This window comes from Canis aureus, chromosome 1, assembly GCF_053574225.1.
Source record: "Canis aureus isolate CA01 chromosome 1, VMU_Caureus_v.1.0, whole genome shotgun sequence".
Classification (NCBI taxonomy): domain Eukaryota; kingdom Metazoa; phylum Chordata; class Mammalia; order Carnivora; family Canidae; genus Canis; species Canis aureus.
In genome coordinates this window covers 44,480,756-44,501,733 of record NC_135611.1, presented here as the reverse complement: position 1 = coordinate 44,501,733, position 20,978 = coordinate 44,480,756, and the positions used below count along the sequence as shown (strand labels likewise).

The 20,978-nt window shown below is 34.8% G+C and overlaps 1 protein-coding gene across 1 annotated transcript in view; it reads right to left on the bottom strand.

The window, feature by feature from the left end:
• The window catches only part of OPRM1 (opioid receptor mu 1), a 72,461-nt gene extending 57,764 nt beyond the window's left edge, over window positions 1–14,697 (bottom strand). Inside the window, exon 1 of the mRNA XM_077897784.1 lies at window positions 14,327–14,697. Within this exon, the coding sequence (XP_077753910.1) occupies window positions 14,327–14,619 (293 nt within the window). The 5' untranslated portion in view covers window positions 14,620–14,697. The remainder of the gene's footprint in view (window positions 1–14,326) is intronic.
• Between the last annotated feature and the right edge of the window lie 6,281 nt (window positions 14,698–20,978).

Genomic DNA, 20,978 nt, shown 5'->3' with positions numbered 1-20,978 from the left:
GATTGTGGGCAGGGATATACCATATTAGAGCCCTCCCTTGGCCTTGCCACAGCTCACTGATGCATCCCTGAAATGAGCTTATACAATGACTAAAGCCACATTTTTTGAAAATGTTGGTAAGGAGACACATCCAGATCTCCTGGTCTAGAAGTCAACAAGATTTATGATCAGATCCACAAGACTCTATCTATCTATCTATCTATCTATCTATCTATCTATCATCTATCTATCTATCTATCTATCTATCTATCTATCTATCTTAAAAGCTGCTATCTGATGATCTGGCTTGCAATTAGCCTAAAACGAGACACCATGTGAGATCCATCCCTTTGGAACACTGACAGGTCTTGGCACACTGTCAAAAACTGGGGCTCATCAAAAGCAAATCAGACTTCTTAGATAATCAAAGATATCTTAGAAACAACCAAAACCAAGGCCACGGTTGAATGATAAAGTTCATCTCCTATACAAGGCACTCTTTCAAGACTTGAGGGCAGCATTTATTCATTTAATAAATAGAAACAGAGAACTGAGCAAAATGAAGACACAGAAGAATATGTTCCAAATGAAAGAATAAGATAAAAACCTCAAAAAAACTTAATTAAATAAAGATAGGTTATCTACACAATAAAAAGTTCTAAGTAATGGTCATAAAATTCTCACCGAACTTAGGGGAAGAATAGATGAACACAACGAGAACTTCAATAAAGATATAGAAAATATAACAAGATATCAGACAAAGGTCATAGGGCTGAAGAATGCAATTGCTGAACTGAAAAATAAACTGGAGGGGTGCAACAGCAGACTAGATGAAAAAGAAGAATGGATCAGCAACCTGGAAGATAGTGGAAATCATCTGATCAGAGGTTTAAAGTAAAAGGAAAAAAAATAAACAAAGTGAAAACAGTTTAGAGGACCCATGGGATATACCAAGAAAAATAATATCTGCATACAGAGGTCCCAGATGGAGAAGAGAGAGAAAGAGGTAGAAAGTTTTTTAAAGAAATAATGGCTGAAAAGTTCCCTGGTGAAGGAAATAGACATCCAGGTCCAGGAAGCAAAAAGAGTTCCAAATAGGATGAACCCAAAGTGATCACATTAAAACACATTTTAATTAGAATGTCAACAATATATATAAAGAAATATAACAGCATCAGGAGAAAAACAACTTGTTATATACAAGGGAACACCCATAAGACTATCAATTATTTCTCAGTGGAAATTTTGCAGGCCAGAAGAGAGTGGCATGATATGTTCAAAGTGCTGACAAGAAGAAGCTTCCAACCAAGAATATTCTACCCAGCAAGGTTATCATTCAGAACCAAAGGAGAGATAAAGAGTTCTCCAGACAAATACTCAAGGAGTTTGTCAACGCTAACCTGACCTTACAAGAAATGTCAAAGATATTTCTTTAAGCTGAAAAGAAAATGCCCTAATTAGTAACAAGAGAATATATGAAAGTAAAAATCTCACTGGTAAACGCAAATATAGAGTAAATGTAGTGGTTAATGTAGATTAACCACTTACAAAGCTAACATGGAGGTAAATAGAAAAAAAGTAGTATAATTATAATAGTTAAGGGATATGCAAAATAAAAGATGCAAAATATGGTATTAAAAACAGTACACATAGGGGGAGAGTAAAAATATAGAATTTTTAGAATATGCTCAGACTTAAAATGCTACTAGCTTGAAGTAGACTGTTAAATATTTAGGATGTAATATGTGAGCCACAAAGCAAAAATCTATAGTAGATACACCATAAAAAGTGAGAAAAAATATAGACATAACATTAGAGAAACTCACTAAATCACAAGGGAAACAAGTAGAAAAGAAATAGGAATTACAAAATAATCAGAAAACAATCAACTACATTGGCAAAAGCATATGCCTATCAATAATTATTTTAAATGTAGATAGATTAAATTTTCCAATCAAAAGACATAGAGTGGCTGAATGGATAAGGAAAATTAAACTCATCTTTATGTTGCCTATAGGAGATTCACTTCATTTTTTTTAAGAACTTTATTTATTCGTGAGAGACACACACAGAGAGAGAGGCAAAGACACAGGAAGAGGGAGAAACAGGGTCCATGCAGGGAGCCTGAGGTGGGACTTGATTTGGGTCGCCAGGGTCAGGCCTCCAGCTGAAGGCGGTGCTAAACCACTGAGCTACCTGGGCTGCCTGAGAGACTCACTTCAGATCAAAGGATATACTGAGACTGAAAGTGAAGGGATGGAAAAAAATGACTCGGGGATCCCTGGGTGGTGCAGCGGTTTGGCGCCTGCCTTTGGCCCAGGGCATGATCCTGGAGACCCGGGATCGAATCCCACATCGGGCTCCCGGTGCATGGAGCCTGCTCCTCCCTCTGCCTGTGTCTCTGCCTCTCTCTCTCTCTCTGTGACTATCATAAATAAAAAAAAAAAAAAAAAAAAAGATTAAAAAAAATGACTCATGCAAATGGGAGCAAAAAGAAAGTTGGTGTAGCTATACCTAAACCAGGAAAAATAGACTTTTAAAAAAGACTGAAGTAACAGAAAAAGAAGGGCATTACATAATGATAAAGAGGTCAATCCAAAAAGAGGATACAACATTGTAAATATTTATGCACTCAACATAGGAACACCTAAATATATAAAGCAAATATTAACAGACAAAAAAAGGAGAGCATGGAAGCAATATAATAATAGTAGGTGACTTTATTTCACTTATATCAATGAATAGATCATTCAGACAGAAATCAGTAAGAAAAAATTAGCTTTAAATGATATATTAGACCAGATGGACTTAATAAATACATACAGAATATTCCATTCAAAAGCAGTAGAATACTAGTGCACATGGAACATTCTTGAGGATAGATATGTTAGGCAACAAAACAGTCTCAATAAATTTAAAATGATTGAAATAATTATCAAGTATATTTTCTGACCACAATGGTTTGAAACTAGAAATCATTTACAGGAAAAAAAACTAGAAAAAAATTAAATATGTGGATATTAAGTAACATGCTACTCAATAACCAATTGGTCAGCAGAGAAATCAAAGGAGAAAAGAAAGATACCTGGAGACAAATGAAAATGGAAATACAGTTTTTAAAATATTTCCTTAGAAAACATTTGCATCTATAGTCAATCCTTATTATAAGTGGATTCTGTATTTGCAAACAAACTTATATGCTAAATCTATTTTAACCCTAAAAATCTATACTCATGGGCTTTTGTGGTCATTTGTAAATACGTACAGTGATGAAAAATTTGAGTTACACTGATGGGCAAGTTCTCAGCTGAGGTCAAAGCAATACTCTGCTCTCCCATTTTGGCTCTCAGACTGGAAATGTCTCCTTTCTGAGGTCTATTTATTTTTCTATTATTTATTTATTTGTTTATTTATTTATTTATTTATTTATTTTTAATTATTAATTATTTTTAAAATTTTTAAATTATTTTTTAAATTTAAATTGAATTAACATATAGTGTATTATTGCTTTCAGAGGTAGAGCTTAGTGATTCATTCACCTGCGTATAATACCCAGTGCTCATTACATCAAGTACCATCTTTAATGCATACCACCCAATCTATTCTTCCTCCCACCTCCCCTACAGCAACCTTCCTTTTGTTTCCTACAGTTAAGAGTTTCTTATGGTTTGTCTCCCTCTCTGATTTTATCTTATTTTATTTTTCCCTCCCTTCCCCTATGATCCTCTATTTTGTTTCATAAATTCCACATATGAGTGGAATCATATGATAATTCTCTTTCTATGATTGACTTATTTCACTTAGCATAATACCTCTATTTCCATCCATGTCATTGCAAATGGTAAGATTTCATCCTTTTTGATGGCTGAGAAATATATATATATATATACACAATATATAATATATATGTATATATATACAATGTACATATATATATGTACAATGTATATATATATATACAATATATAATATTGTTATATATATAACCATGGCTATATATAATTATATAACTGTATAATGTTATCTAGTGTCCTTTCATACCATTATGTTCGTAGCCTTCAGTAAATACCAGGTAGTATAATTACTGGGTCAATAGGATTGCTCTATTTTTAACTTTTAGACAAACCTCCATACTTTTTTTCCACAGTGATTCTATTAGTATGCATTCCCACTAGCAGTGTAGCATGTCTTCAAAGGCAAGAGAAACAAAAGCAAAAATGAACTATTGAGACTTCACAAGATATGCTTTTGCACAGCAAAGGAAAAGTTGACAAAACCAAAAGACATTCTACTGAATGGGAGAAGATATTTGCAAATGTCTTATGAGATAAAGGGCTAGTATCCAAAACCTATAAAGAACTTATCACACTCAACACTCAAGAAACAAATAATCTGGTCAAGACATGGCAGGAGACATAAACAGACACTTCTCCAAAGAGGACATAAATGGGCAGCAGATGCATGAAAAAATGTTCAATATCACTCCATATCAGGGGAATACAAATGAAAACCACAATGAACTACCACCTTATATCAGTCAGAATGGATAAAATTAACAAGTCAGGAAATGAGAGATTTTGGCAAGGATGTGGGTAAAGGGGAATCCTCTTATTTAATGAAACATTTAGAGCATTTTTGTGGGTGTTTTTTTTTGTGTGTGATCTCATTGTTTAAAATGGATCCCAAATAGAGTGCTGAAGTACTGTCTGATGTTTCTAAGTACAAGACAGTAGTGATGTCTGATGGAGAAAGTAGATATCTTAGATGTGCTTTATGCAGGCATTAATTATAATACTCTTGATCATGCATTCATTGGTAATGAATCAATAATATACATTTAAATAGTTGCCTTTAAACAGAACCACAAATAACAGATAGTTATGTTTTGATTAATTGATGAAAATGAGACTAGAGGATCATAGAAACCTAACTCTGCATCTCCCATAGAGGCAAATATTCAGTTTTCTCTAATTTACTAATCACAATGACTTTATAGAACATAACTACCACGAATAATGAGAATTGACTGTATTCACTTCTTATTTTTTTCTCTTTAAAATTTTACTTTCTGTATTTCAATCATAAGTGTTCAATCTATTTCCTATTTAAAGTTTTTGGACTTACATATCTATTACCTATCAATCTATCTATGTATGTATGTGAATTTATTTATTTATCTATTTATTTATTTGTGTATATGTGTGTGAATTTATGATCTGTTGATATTAATCCATTGCTACAGATCAATTTTCATGACTAAAGTTACAAAAGCTAAATACCCATGAACAAAGCAGTGAATTCAGAGGATTGTCTGAATGATAATTTCATCTGAATACTTTGAGGTAAACTTGAAATGCTGAAAACTTTGAATTGCAAAATACTTCAAAGATGCATGGTTCTGTTGAGATATTCTAATTTCCTAGTTACCACAGAGAGTTGTACATCAAGTCTTCAAGGATTATGAAGTGACATTTTGTAAAGGCATGAGAAAATGCCCAGATTTTTCACAATCAGACTTTATCATGGGTTACACTTTAGGGAACTTGGTTGTAGAAGTACCATGGGGAGGCTGCAAAGAAAAGTACGTGGCTTAAAGTACATAAATTTAGACTCAAAGAATAAGAAGGATTTCATTAGAAAAAGTAGATAGGAGAAAATAGAAAAAGTAAAGAAAAAACTATAGAAAATTTAATATGTAGCATATTTGAAGACAGTGGATGTATTAGGTTGGTTTGATTTATTTCTTTTTATTATTTTAATTTTTAAAAGATTTTATTTATTTATTTGACACAGAGAGACAGAGCTTGAGGGAGCACATGCAGAGGGATGGGCAGAGAGAGAGAGAGGGAGAAGCAGACTCCCCAACAGGCAGCAGGGAGCCTGATGCGGGGGTTGATCCCAGAATCCTGGGATCATGACTTGAGCTGAAGGTAGATGCTTAACCAACTGCTCCACCCAGGTGCCCCCTTTTTTATTTTTTAAAAAGATTGATTTATTTAGAGAATAAGCACCAGCAGGAGGAGCAAAGGGAGTGGGAGAGAAACTCAAACAGACTCCACGCTCAGTGTGGAGCCTGATGCAGGGCTGGATCCCATGACCCTGAGATCACAACCTGATCCCAAACCAAAAGCTGGATGCTTAACTGACTGGGGCACCTAGGTGCCCCAGGTTTAATTTATTTGTACATTAATTTAAATTATAAAGAATAATTTTTAGTAAGTATGAATGATTACCATTTAAATCACTTTAGGACACCTGCTTATATATAACTAATAACTCATGATTGAATTAAAGAAAAAACATACAACTGTACTTGACAATATTCTTGTCTGGGCAGAAACTTATATCCAGAACTGAATAATCTCTCTCTCATTCAAACCCATCCAGGGTTTCATCATGTATGAGAGCCCTATCCACTCTACTTTATAATGTAACATCTAGAATATAATTAATTTCTGAAAGAAAATATTAAAACAATCTTTAAAGAATTAAAAAAAGAATGAGAAAGAGGGAGGGGGCAGGAAGAGAGAGGAGTTAGATGGGAAGAAAGAGAAAGATAAGTGGAGAGGAGAGGAGTGAGGTGTCAGGGTTTAAGCTGAATCTGAGAGGTCTGAATTCAGGCAAAAACCTATGTGTGATCTTTGAGGCCCAACCGTAGGCAATTACAAAGGCTTACCTGGCAGACTTCATGGGGAGAAGCTGCCCTCCTCACAACATACTTGGTACATAGTCTGGAGGGAGCTGTAATCAAGGACTCATGCCCCTCTTCCACCTCAACAACCATGCTCTTAGATGAATATGCATTGCTAGTCCACCTGCCTGCATTTGGAGCATCCTTATTGAGGAGCCCTTGATGGGGTTATTTCCAGGTGACTCTTCTGAGAACTCATCAGGAGTTCTTGAAGAAACTCCTCTCCTCTCTGACTCAATACTTTCCCATTCCTATCCCTTCACCTCTCCCTCCTTCTCAACCCAGGTCCATGAAATATGTTTGTTTGGAGCTCTCTGTACAGCAAGATGATTACTCTCTTTCCCCTTGCCACATCTATACTCATACATGTAACCTGGTGCCTTTCTGTGGGAAAAAATGGAACACTAGGGGGATGATACCGTTTTCCTGTTTCCTGTCTTGCTTATACTCTCATAAGTGAATAAAGGCTTGATTCTTGATTTCAGTTTGGTTCATGGTATAAACTGACCAACACAAAACTGGCAGCTCAGCATTTTCTCTCTGACAGAATCCATTTGAACTTATTTAGAATCCAAGAGAGTAAGATGGAATTGAAACTAAGAGTATTTAATTTGGTAAATCATTACTTTTGTCTCTACATAATATAGCTGCATAAATTATGGAGAAATAGTCCTTGAAGTTGCCATAGGAATTCTTAGTACTAGAAAGTACTCCAAGATTTTTAGTTTAATTCTCACATTTTACAGATGAGAAGAATGAGGCACAGAACAATTTGAAGTTTAGCCACAATTGACATTTGGGGTCCTGAGCTAAAGCAATTCTTTTTACATGTGACTTTTCCATTCTAGATGTCTATATTGGTTCAAGGACCCTCACCTGAAGAATTAATGGGGAAACAAATAAAGTGGACTGAAGGAAGAACAGACGGCTAAGGAAAAGGAGATACTAGAACAAACTCATTATATGAGGTTTCTTGTATCTGTTGTTTCAGCTCTTTTTGAGGATCCTGAAATTTTTTTGAGCCTAGTTATTATAAGAACTCTTATAGTTATTATACAACTTGTAATCAGTGGAGAGGGGGGTGGTAGTTTTTGTCTTCCAATAATTTGTTAGAAGGCACAGGAGACTTTATTTCTTTTACATATCAGAGTCTACTGCCACCATCACTTTGAACTCAAGAAGTAATCTGAACACTACACATGACTGTTGCCTACTCCCTGTCCATTAAGTAACAATGTACTAAAGACTTTCCTGAATACTGAGGCAGGACAACAAATAAAAGGAGAAGCTTGACTCATGAACTGTCTTCATTGTTTTAATATGGGTTACTTATGCAAATTTTTCAGAAGAACTTTTAATTATTAAGAAAAATCTGTACTCTATGAGTATGTAAAGCCTCATTTATTAGTCAGATTTTACTGTGCCAACACATTGTAGCTGATTATAAAATAACAGAAATTGGTGTGAAGGTGTATCATTTTGAAGTAGAGGTATGAAGGTGAATCATTTTGGGGTAATAGAAAGTGAAATGGGGAAGTGAAATAGGAAAGAAAGAAAATAATGTTCTTGAAATGGACACAACGTGGACCAGAGCTTCTAATGTGTTTTGTGGTCTGCTTCTTGGAACTGTATACTCAAGGGTAGAAGGAAGCTTAGGGGACTATTTGTCCAGTCTCTCACTTTCTCAGTCAAGGGTTGTTTCATGGGGTGGTAACTTCCTCACACTTTCTGAATCGTTAGTACCAGGCTGGTTTCTGTGGAGAGTGGTGGAATCAGAGAAGTTCCAGGGCTGAAGGCAAGGGAGGAGCTACCTCGGGTGGAGAGTTAATAAGTTATATCCAGGCAAAATTGACTGCCATACCAATCACTGAAGTAAAAGGTGAGCTGCAGGATGAGAGGTGAGATACAACATAGGTCTGAAACAATATGAAAACCATTGCTTTAAACTATTGCATGAGGGAGCTCTAGAAATTCCATGAAGGTACCTTGGGGACAGCATGGTGGTTAGGATGAGGGTGACAGTTGAGAAGCACTCTTCGGTCCCAGCAGGTGATTAATCCTGAATTGCTCCTTTGATCTCTTTTATATATTGGCTTACGAGTTCTTGAAGTAAATGTCTATGTCTATAAACAAGTTTGGAGACTACTGTCATAAATCATTATTTTAGTTCATAGACATTAAACTTTATGAAGGTTAAAAATATGAAATTCTCATATTTTAAAATTTCACACAACATTTAGTCTTGGTATTTATCATTAAAATATTTTAAAATGTTATGTTGTTTTACATTATTTATGGAAACCAATATATCTGCACCTGCTGACCAAAATAATTTTATTTCAATTAATATCTAAAGTGGAATATTAGAAGAAATAATATTTTCGATTTTTTTTTAATTTTTATTTATTTATTTATGATAGTAACAGAGAGAGAGAGAGAGGCAGACACACAGGCAGAGGGAGAAGCAGGCTCCATGCACCGGGAGTCCGACGTGGGATTCGATCCCGGGTCTCCAGGATCGCGCCCTGGGCCAAAAGCAGGCGCCAAACCGCTGCACCACCCAGGGATCCCTATTTTCGATTTTTATTTATAAAAAGTTCTCTAAGATATTCAAAATACTGAACAAAGTAAGTACTGTTAGCACTTATCACTTGAATGACATATTGAAGTAGTCAGGAACCAATTACTTTTATTTCCTTTGTAGAAGTACAGGAATTATACCTAAGCTTTATTTATGAACAGATTAACTTACTGTAGCAGTTGCCAGAAGTTTTTCCCCAAATATTGCAGTTAAGTATGAATGAAAATATTAGTTCAGGAAAATACTTGCAAAGAAATATTTACAATAATTTTTAACAGAGATTAAGAGAAAAGTTAAAATATTAAGGAGAGTTATTTTTTTGTTTTGCATCTTGTTTCTATCATTGATCTGCTGGAACTAGAACAACTCTGTGAAAATAGCGAAATTGTGTTTGCTAACATTAATGTAAAATATAAATGTTTAATATGTTAAGTTTGAAGAACATATTTAAATATTTATTTTGTTTGTGGAAACACATCAGAAATAAAAGTTTAAAAATATGTATGTGAATAGAGAAAACCACTGAATTTACAATAGTAATAGTCTCTGGAAGACAGTGTAATAGAGAAGAGAGGAAGTTTCTTATATATATTATATATATGTAATATGATTTATAAATTACATATTATTATATATAATTATTTTGTATAATATATAATTATATAACGTATGTATTATAATTATATATTGTATATAAACAATATATATTATTATGTATAATATATATTACTAGAAGTATTTATAATTATTATAATTATATATAATTTTTAAAGGTGAAGGATTTTCTGTTACTCTCTATGCATTCCTTAATGTTGAAAATATTTCATGAAATATAAGATAGTTCATTCTAAAAGAAAGGAAAAAAATAAAAGAAACTCAGTGATAACACTATACAAATGTCAGAGACACAACTTACAACAGAGGCAATGAAAAACAACTTTTGTTTTTGGGATGCACTGAAGAAGACTATTCTGACAGAATTAGCACCTGTATGGGAAATAGTAGTTAAAGTTGAAATTGTAATAGATGGCACTAGAAGCTCTCCATTGTGCAGGGAAAGGAATACAATTAAATTCTAATGTTTTCATGTATACCATTATGTTAAGGACAGATTTTATTTAGCAAGATTTTTTTCCCCTTTAAATCCATTCTCTCACTAGAATATTTTAGTTTTGAAAAAAGAAAATGAACTTTATTAGTATTTGAACTTTGTGAATAAACATTTTTTTAATGAAAATTACTAGTGACCATATTCAGGGGCATATGCATTGAAATTAATTTACATGTGTATATGTATTTGTAGATACATATATATATATATATAACCTTAAATTAGATAAAATATTGTTATTCTTTATTTTCTCAGCTACTTATACAAGAAATAAAAAATCTTATGCTTTGTTCCAATCAGGCATGACTGATCATTTTGTAATTTAAACCCGAATCAAATATTTAGTATATAGAGCAAGGCTTTAAAATCAGAGATACCTTTTAGTGAAAGAAAAATAACAATAACGTCTTGCATATATTAAAATACTCTGGTCTGATAGTCATATTGAGAATTCATCTAGTCAAATTAAGAAATAATCTGAAAAATGAAGGAGGTATCATTTGGCACTATTCATTGAAAATTTATGGGAAGGATGGTTTACACAGCTCATAAAGATCTAACAGTTCCAACTCTCTCTATTTTTTTAAAACAATGTGTGCATAGAACATGTTCATGACTATATGGACAAGTCTTTTTGGAAAAAAAATCTCCCAAAATAAATACATGTGGGACGATATCAGTTTTTATATTTATGGTTAATTTTACAATTTGGTCAAGTGTTCTCAAAAGTGAAACATTCCTGGTAGCCATAACTTTGTGTAGCATTGTGGTTAATTTTTTTAAAAAAACTTTTTTTTTAAAGATTTGATTTTTGAGTAATCTCCACACTCAACATGGGTCTTGAACTCACAACCCCAAGATCAAGAGTTGCATGTTCCTCACTGAGCCAGTCAGGTGCCCCTAGAAAACATTCTTGACAATAATAAAGTGTCCTCTCCTTTTAAATAATTGCAACATTTTATAATATTTGACCACAATACTTTTCAGAATCTGTGGTAATTTTTATATAATTATCTTGCAAGTAATTTTTTTCTTTAAAATCGAAAAGGTTTTCATGTGATGAATAGTTACAACATTTTTTATCATTTAACATCTAGATTTTAAATCTTTAGATCATATGATGGTATCTCTTTCCCTCCCTTATTTCCTTAGAACAGCACTGTGTAAGAATACTATTTAAGTTTATACTATTTAATGATGTTGTTCATGAAGGTATGATGATGATGGGGTTGAGACACAGAGCAGAAAAGTATTAATCATGGCATCTGTATTACCAGTTACCTTTGTTGTTTTGGTTGCTATAGTCATCTGAGATTCATAATTTACTTGAGGTATTAAAGCATTCTAATAAATATCACCTTAATCTGGATAGAAAACTGTAACTTGACCATAAACTGCACTTGACCATTCAAAAATATTTGTTGAATTTTAAATAATAGCAGAAAGTGAGCATTTCACCTCAATAATTTAATAGATGTAGCATTATACTTATCTTTTAAACAGAGGCAATAGTATCTCTGAACTATCATTTTGTAGTGAAAACATCACAGCTTGGAGTCCAGTTAAATATTCTAAGCTGAATAAACATATATTCTCAATCTCCAAATGCTTTCTTCGTCACTTTATTGGTCACTAAACTGTTCATTTTTCTGTGTCACTGTCATATTACCATAAGGTTACATAAGTATGGAATTATACACCAAATGTGCCATAGGTATATGTTTGGGTGACCTTTCAAATCATACTGCATTTTGTTAGAACTTTCAGTACAGAGAAGTAAAAGCATAATATCATGTTCCCACTAAGATGCAATGTCACTATCCTCCAAGTCATTAAGAGGTCAGAGGTAATGCCTTTAAAATAAACTCACCCAACCAGCAATCTCTTAAACACTGAAATAAGACCAATCTTTTTATTTCACAGCCAGTTGCTGCTTTATTGACTCTCTTTATAGAAAAGCATAAAACTAGGAGGGAGAAAAAACAAGGAAGGAAAATACCAAAAGAAGCAATACAAAGGAATACAGGATTATGTTTCAGACAGCAGGATTTCTACACACTTTGGTAATTTCTCTTCATCATTTATTTTCCAGGATTTCAGACATAAATTTAGGGTAGTTTATTATTTCCACATTATTACTTCTAATTAAATCTACTCTGTTATTATTTTAGTTGGACTAACTCAAATCATGATTTGCCACTCTAATAAAAAGAAAATTATACTGGCTAAGATAGATATTATATTGAACTAATACAGTTATTGAACTAATGACTATCCATCCTTGAAGAAATCATTAATATTTTCTGTGCCTCAGTTTACTCATCTGGTATAGGTAAACTCTAGGGTCCTTTCTAGCCCTATCGGCTTATGATTCTATGAATTTTCTTAGGACAAATGAGAAATATATTTTCTTCTCATAAGGTCACCCTTTAATTATGATTTTTATTGTCATAACTGTAAATATGTGAGACATGGTTTTTATCTTTGATATGAGTCTTTGTATTGCATTATACACGGTAAATGTTTTCAAAAATAAATTCTCCATTGATTTCCTTCCTACATTTTCCTTTCTGTTGTTAGCCTTCTTCTCAATAGATGGTGCTCTTTTCTCAGAGACACTACTTATCTTATTCCTCATCAAAAGATTAGAGAAATTAGTTTTATTCTTTAACAATTATTAATTAAGGAAATCAGACATATGAGAAATAATCGATTACAAGCAGCTTGCAGCACCGTGGTCAGGAAAGCATAAGGGGAAAAATGATTGTTAAATGATTAAGGAACTCCATTACAACCTGCAGTACTTGCTGAATAGATGAAGTGAATATTGTAACTAAATATGAAAATACTATGTTCACTACATACATATAATCTGTAGTAGGAAGAAGACCCCAAATAAGAAACCATTTTAAAGTGTTAAAATATTTTTCTACTTTAACAAAAATGAATATATAGTATTCCATATTAGAAGTAGGATTTGAATATGCACACCAACACTAACACAGTCTGCATTAATCTCAATTAATATTGAAAGCTTGCACATTCTTTGCCAAATAAACCTGGAGTATCTAGGTAGAAAGAAAATGGGCCACAAACTCTTTTCAAAAAATTTCACTGATTAAGACACTTTTTTCCCTTCAGAGAAACCACTGTAAGTTCCTAAAGATAGTTATAATCCAGAATTATGATGTTTAAGGTCACTTCTAGTTGGTTCCCACTTTCAGAGGATTTGGAAAACAGTCATGCCCTACAGATCTCCTGAACCACACTAATCTATTCTCAATTCAGTTTGTGACTCCCCTAGCAGATCTGCAGCTGCCAACTGCCAAATGGTCTAGGCAACACAACAGTCATATTTGTTCCTGCAAAGCAACACTGTTTACCACAGAAAACTTTCTCAATGAGTGTGGCCTCAGGATGGAAGGAACAGTGGGGCAAGGACAAGTGTGACAAGGGAATGGAGGGGGGTGCTGTGGTGCAGCAAAGTACCTGGAAGCCAGCAGGGATAGGGAAGTTGCATGTTCAAGTTCAACTTCAGACATGAAAAGGAGATTTCCCTTCATCAGGAAAACTAACTAGAATTTCTCTTCCATCATTCACAAATTATTGTTTCCACAGCTCCTGTGGAAGGGACTGTAGGATTCTGAGCCCAAGAACCCTCTTGGCTCAGTGAAAGTGAGCTTTAAGACAGAACATCCCCCCCACCCCCTGCAGAGCTTTACATCTTCTACTAAAGCAACTTATCTGTTTCTGAAATTTTTGATTCTTTAACAATGGAGGGAAAAATAGAAAAGTAGATTTTTGCACTCACAACAACCACTCTACCTACCGTCGCCCCCATATTCTCCCCTGTTTACCTCCCTTCTCTTATCCTCCCGCCAAACGCTGCCTGGGGGATCAGGTGTCCCTTTACGCCCCTATTAGCTGCTGAAGTCTCTGGTGGGAGCCCTGGTGCCTTCCTTACCTGACGATCACATACATGACCAGGAAGTTTCCGAAGAGACCCACCACGCACACGATGGAGTATAGGGCCATGATGGTGATGGCCGTGATCATGGAAGGGCTGCCGGTCGGAGGGCACGAGCTGTCGCTCCCGCCCAGCTCGGTGCGGTTCGGACCGCATGGGTCGGACAGGTTGCCATCTAGGTGGGAGAAGTTGACCCAGGAACCCGGGCTAGGTGCTGGGGAGCAACTTGAAGCGTGCGTATAGGGATCAGTGCAATTGCTGGCGTTGGTGGGGACGGAGCTGCTGTCCATGGTGCTGACGGCTGGCTGGGACTTCGCTACGAGGTAAACGCGAGCACCTAGACTTTTTCAGGTTCCACGCGTCTCGGCCGCCTCCTCTCGCCGCTGCCACAGTTCCTGGTATTTCTTACAGAGACCAGCCCTGGTGCAGCCAGAGAGGAGCGTCAGGTAGAAGGGGAGAGCTGGGCATCTGACATAATCTTCTGCTTGCAGCCCCCTTCCGCCTTAGTAGTAGAGACGCATCCTCAACCCCACACCGCTGTGGGGAGGGGAGGGAGGGCTGTGCGGGATCCGGAGGCTGAAGGGGAGGGAGGAGAGAGAAGGGGTGGATTTTGCGCAAAGCGATCCAACGAGTTGGTCTGTCTCCCAAAAGGCACTCGTCGGTGCAAGCATACCTAAGGAGCGGCAGAATGGGGAAGGGATGGGGGAGACAGAGAGTGAGTTCTTGGCAGCAGGAAAGCATAAGAAAGGGGGCTGACATCAGTCTGTTTTCCCAGCTCCGTTTTCTCTGTATAATACGAAAGGAAAGACATTGGCCTGGTACAACCCGGACAATCCTTACACCCCAGCGCGCCTCCAGCCCTCCAGTCTGCTGAAATCATTCGGGACAGGGTTCACAAACTCCTTTTCCTTAGTCCTCCTTAGCTCAGTCCTTCATGTCCACACAAAACTAACCGTGTTTTTTTTACATCAGTAAATGAAAATTTTCAGACCTACAAAGCTTTTTAAAACAAACGTGGTCCTTTCTCTGAAAAAGAAGTGAGAAGCAAACTTTTGTCTAGGAAATCTATTCCTTTTACTCCATATGTCCCCAATTTCTCTTAAAGTAGAAGCTCTAGTTACACTGATTTCTACCCTGGTGGGGACAAGGCACAAGAACATGTTATAGAAATCAGAGGGTGGTGGCATCTGGGAAAGCAACGAAAGATATTGGTGATCCCCCACATCTTAGATCTCATAGATTCGTTTAGAATTATTTATTATCTCTTTTATTGCCAGAGTTGCTACATGAACATGTGCTTCTCAGTGGGACGTTGTCAAAATCAAACATTTGCATTATATCAGTCTGTTTTCCAGTGTAGAGATTCCAGGAGGAATTTCATAGACATCTGGAACTGGAGTGGCTGACAAAAGGTTGAGGAATATTGATACATTTTAAATTTGACACCTAACTTCCAAGACCCTAAATATTTCTATTTTAGAAATACATGTGTAAATCAACCAGGGGTAAGATATTTTTGCTATTATTTGTTTGCTTTTTGGTAAATTAATACTAATCCTGAAGTAATTCCCATAACTGTATGTGTGTATTTGTGTTATGTATATATATTTTAAAGATTTTATTTATTTATTCATGAGAGACACACACACACACAGAGGCAGAGACAGAGGCAGAGGGAGAAGCAGGCTTCATGCAGGGAGCCTGATGTGGGACTCTATCCCAGGTCTCCAGGATCACACCCCTGGCTGAAGGTGGCGCTAAACCGCTGAGCCACCAGGGCTGCCCTGTATATATTTTTTAGCAATAAAGATTGATATTAGATATACCCAGCTGGTTGTAGAAAGCAACACTCTTGGGGAACAGGGAGAGGAGTGGCTTAGGGAGCTTGAAAAAATGTTTAATTCCAATATTATCATTTTCTTGAAAACAGGTAACTCATAGGTAAACACCATTAAACTCCATAGGTTACTTTGCCAATATTTAATATTATTTTTATCCTTTTACACTAGAGGGTATAATTTCAGTGATAAAAGTTCATAGAGATCTCCTAAGGACGAGTAAAAAACATTTACCACATATGCTCATATGAACTAGTATACAATTCACACACATGGACCTGAAATGTCTCTGGCATTATTTAGTCTTTTGAAAACACAGAACTTGCTTTATGTGAAAGACAAATAAGCACAATGTAATAAGCCCTGGCCTTGGACTCATATCATTTTGTGAGTTTTGGATTTATAACTTTTAAGCTGCATAAGTTTGAACATGTAACTTTATTTCACTAACAGTTTTCTTGTAAAAAAAATGTTAATAATACCTCATCAGTCTGTTTGCAGGATTAAATGAGATATACAATAGTAGTTATTTAATAATGATAGCTTATTTTTATTATTCCATTTAATATTTTTGAAAATAGCTAAGTAGTCTTTTCCACAAGTTAAATATTAACTTTTTTTTATAAAATGTAGTTTTGGCTTTTCTCAGTAGCCTTCCCTTTTTTCTATTCACATTATAGTTTGTACATCTGTTTTATATATATATATATAATTTTATTATTTTATCATCTTGTATTGTACTGTATGTCTGTTCTTAAGGTACAGCTCTAGAGCTAAAAACAGTGCCCTAAGTTTGACCTGACCAATAAAAACTGAGAAAGATTATAAACTTTTCTTTCTAACAATACAGGTATTAGAAGATCCCATTACATTTTTGTTTTTGAAGTCACAATGCTTTCTTGACATTCCTTAGGTTTAGTATTGATAGCATCCTCTAAACATGATCCAAAAGAGTTCAATAGATACTTATTAAAGACCTACTGTGGGTCAGGTGCTGGAGTTTTAAAAGATAGATTTAATTATTTCTGAACACAGGAGCTGACTTCTTATACCTCGTAAGTTATATTTTTCCTCTCACAAATTTATAGTTGTTTAGAGGGATCTGAGTATAACAAATAGATTTTTAATTTTTAAATTACATCTTAGATCTAGTTCATGATTAAAATCTAACAAAATCTTCTGGAATTGTGATTCTGTCAAGTTTTGTATGTCTACTTCCTACTTTATATATTCAATTATCCTCCTGGCTTTATAAAAGAGGCTGTATAATATGTATAATATGATTCCTGAGGGCAAGTCTGATCACTACACAGTATTTAATATGTCATAGGCTCTTTAGCTCTCTAAATATTAAATACATAGTATATCTACATATATAATGGGACTGACATTATAAAGTCATTAAAAATCATGGGACTTTTCTCTTAGAATTACTGTCATAGACTAAAAATTCCCATTGTCCTTCTCTAGAAACATCATTTGTTTTTCATTCTATTTTATAAATATACAATTTTTCTAGGTAGTAGATATTTGAACTCTGGCTTCAAGTATATAGTTTTAACTGAAATTTGATGTTTTCCTTTTCTATTATTCTTTCTCAAGTTTCATTAGGAAATTATTTTTCCGTTTTGAAAGCAGAATTTTCTGAACATCAATGCAAGTCTTTCCTTAAATTATATTAACATCTGTATCTCAGTATCTCCCATATATTCAATATACAATTTGAGAAATGTAGGACAAACTTAATTTCTATTTCAAATATCATAGGATAGCCTTGAGAAACTCAGGGAAGAGCTGTTATAGAAATAAAAAATTGATACCACTTAATATATAGTGTAAAAGGACCTCAAGTTCCAGATTCTATTATATCTTAGTTGCCCTGTGGGGTGTTCTCCTTTTTCTTCTAATTGCATGTTTCCCAGCAGAGTGGTCTTTTTTTTTTAAGACTTTATTTATTTATTTGAGAGAGAGTGGGGGAGAGAGCACTTGGGGGGAGGCCCGGGGGGAGGGGGAGAAGCGGCTCCCCACAGAACAGGGAGACCGATGTGGGCCTGGATTCCAGGACCCTGAGATCATGACCTGAGCCAGAGGCATCCACTTCACTGACTGAGCTACCCTGGTGTCTCATCTACCAGAGTGGTCTTAAGTCTCAGGTCTCTTGTAAAAGGAGGTGAAATGTAAATACATAAGTTAATTTAGTACATGCCTAAATATTTTATGTAACATCGATTCTAACCATATAATCTTTAATTTCCTAAGCCTTAGTAAGTTATCTGTATAATAGGAATATTTGCTTTTTTGTTAGTATTTCTTGTTTAGCCTAGATTTTCTCTCTGAAAAAAGAAAAACTTACCTACCAGTCAAGATTTAACATTGATATCAAATCCCTAAAATAAAACATTTTTTCATAAAACTATGTTTCAAAGCAATGCATTTAGTAATAGAATGGATTCTAGACAAGTGCTAAAAGCCACTCTTCTTCCTTCATTTCAAAATATATAAATATACATATAATGTATATATTATTTAGTTATTCATATAATTACCATTATCCTACACATATTTTAATAGCTTACTCCTGATTTTTGGAGACTGACTGTTAATGGAACACACCTAAGTGAATCATGCAGCATTTGTCTTTCTCCAACTTATTTCACGTAGCATAAAACCCTCTAAGTCCACCCATTTTATCACAAATGACAAGGTTTCATTCCTTTTTATGGCTGAGTAATGTTCCATTGCATGTAAAAGTATCCTTCACTTTTTGGAATTTTATGTCTTGTTGTATGTGGCTTAAAGACTAGCAAGAAGAGTTACACAAATATTACACAATATTTAATCGTACAAAATTGACCTTAAAGGGCCTGATTCCTTTAAGGACTTGAAGATGATATCTATGAGTCCAACTCCGTTAACTCTTTTGAATAATTCACAAAAGCAGATAGTTTAATGATTCATAGGCCTAAATATCTTTCATAAAATCTGAAACCTCATTTCTATTTGAGTCTTTCTCTTTGATTTCCAGTTACAGAAGACTGCCATTACTCTATCATAGTCTTTTACCACTTTATATTTAGACAAAAAAAATTGTCAGATTCTTTTTGTCTTAGGACTCTACACATTTAAAAATTAGTGAGGATTCATAGAAACTTTGGTTTATTAGGTTATACTTTATCACAATTTATTTATTTATTTTAGATTTATTTATTTATTCATGAGAGACACACACAGAGAGAGAGAGGCAGAGACATAGGCAGAGGGAGAAACAGGCTCCCCGCAGGAGCCTGATGTGCCACTTGATCCTGGATCCTGGGATCATGCCCTGAGCCAAAGGCAGATGCCCAACAGCCACCCAGGCATCCCTTTATCACAATTTATAATGTTAAAAATTAAGATAAAACATTTAAAAGCATTTATTCATTCATTTAAGATAACAACAGTAAACTTATTATAGGTAAACTTTTTTTTCCTAAAGATTTTATTTATTTATTCATGATAGACATAGAGAGAGAGAGAGAGAGAGAGAGAGAGAAGAGAGGCAGAAACACAGGCAGAGGAGAAGCAGGCTCCATGCAGGGAGCCCACGGAACCTGATCCCGGAACCCCAGGATCACACCCTGGACCAAAGGCAGGCACCAAACCGCTGAGCCACCCAGGGATCCCCAGGTAAACATTTTTTTTTAGGGAAAAAAACACTGTATTTTCCAGGTAAGAAAATATTTAATGAGGAGAGTGACATTGTTTTACATTATGCAATTATTTTTAATGTCTGGTTTAGAAGAAGACATTTGGATTCTCATATCTGCTTCCTTATGCAATCATTTGCATTATGTTGTTTGGTTGAAGGACATGAAGAAGCTATAGCTTTACACAAATACATAGTTGGAAAGGGGAAGAATATTTCAGTGGCCTTTACAGATAATTGTGGATATTTTTCTTTGATACAAACACAAGCTTAACAAGTGCTAGTTAACTTAAAGATTTGTTGGAATGTGAAAATTGAAGTAATGATTTTTTCATGTGTTCTGTTACATTAAAATCCATTGGTTTATTTTCCATTTTTTAAAGTATTTTATTTATTTATTTGAGAGAGAGAGAGAACAAGCAGGGGGAGAGGCAGGCAGAGGGAGAGGGAGAAGCAGGCTCCCCAACAGAGCTTGATCATCCCAGGACCCTGAGATCATGACCTGAGCCTAAAGCAGATGCTTAACCAACTGAGCCACCCAGGTGCCCCATAACTTCCACTTCAGATGGATCTGCTACTCATGCATGATTTTGTAAATCATGTATTGATCATTTTAAAAATGTTGAATTTCTGGGTTATGTCAATTTTCAAAATGCTGTAACAGTCTACTGTATAACATTAAAAAATCACATTTGTTAATGTCACTGCTGGTATTATAGGAAATTTCTTCAGATTGTTTTGATGTTGTCAAGCTGCAATGGAAGACAAATTTTTCTAATTTCCAATTTTGCTTGAAAGACTGGATTTTTTCAGTGGTAAGAAATATCTTCAGTTTTCCTTGAAGTGACAGGCTCACTTCCTTCAACTTTAGGAAAATGTTTATCAAATATATAATTCTGAATACATGTAGTTTATCTTTAGTCATATTTTAAATATAATAGTAGTCCATGGAAAAGTTCAGGTCACTCTTACATCACAGAAGTGCTACTCTAATATGTGGCAGAAATGCTTTATATGTACTCCCCATTTTATCATTTGAAATATCAAAAAGCCATGTACTCAAGGGTCAAGAGTTAATAAAATTAATTATTTTTATTGATCCATCAATGACTTTTTGAAAATGAAT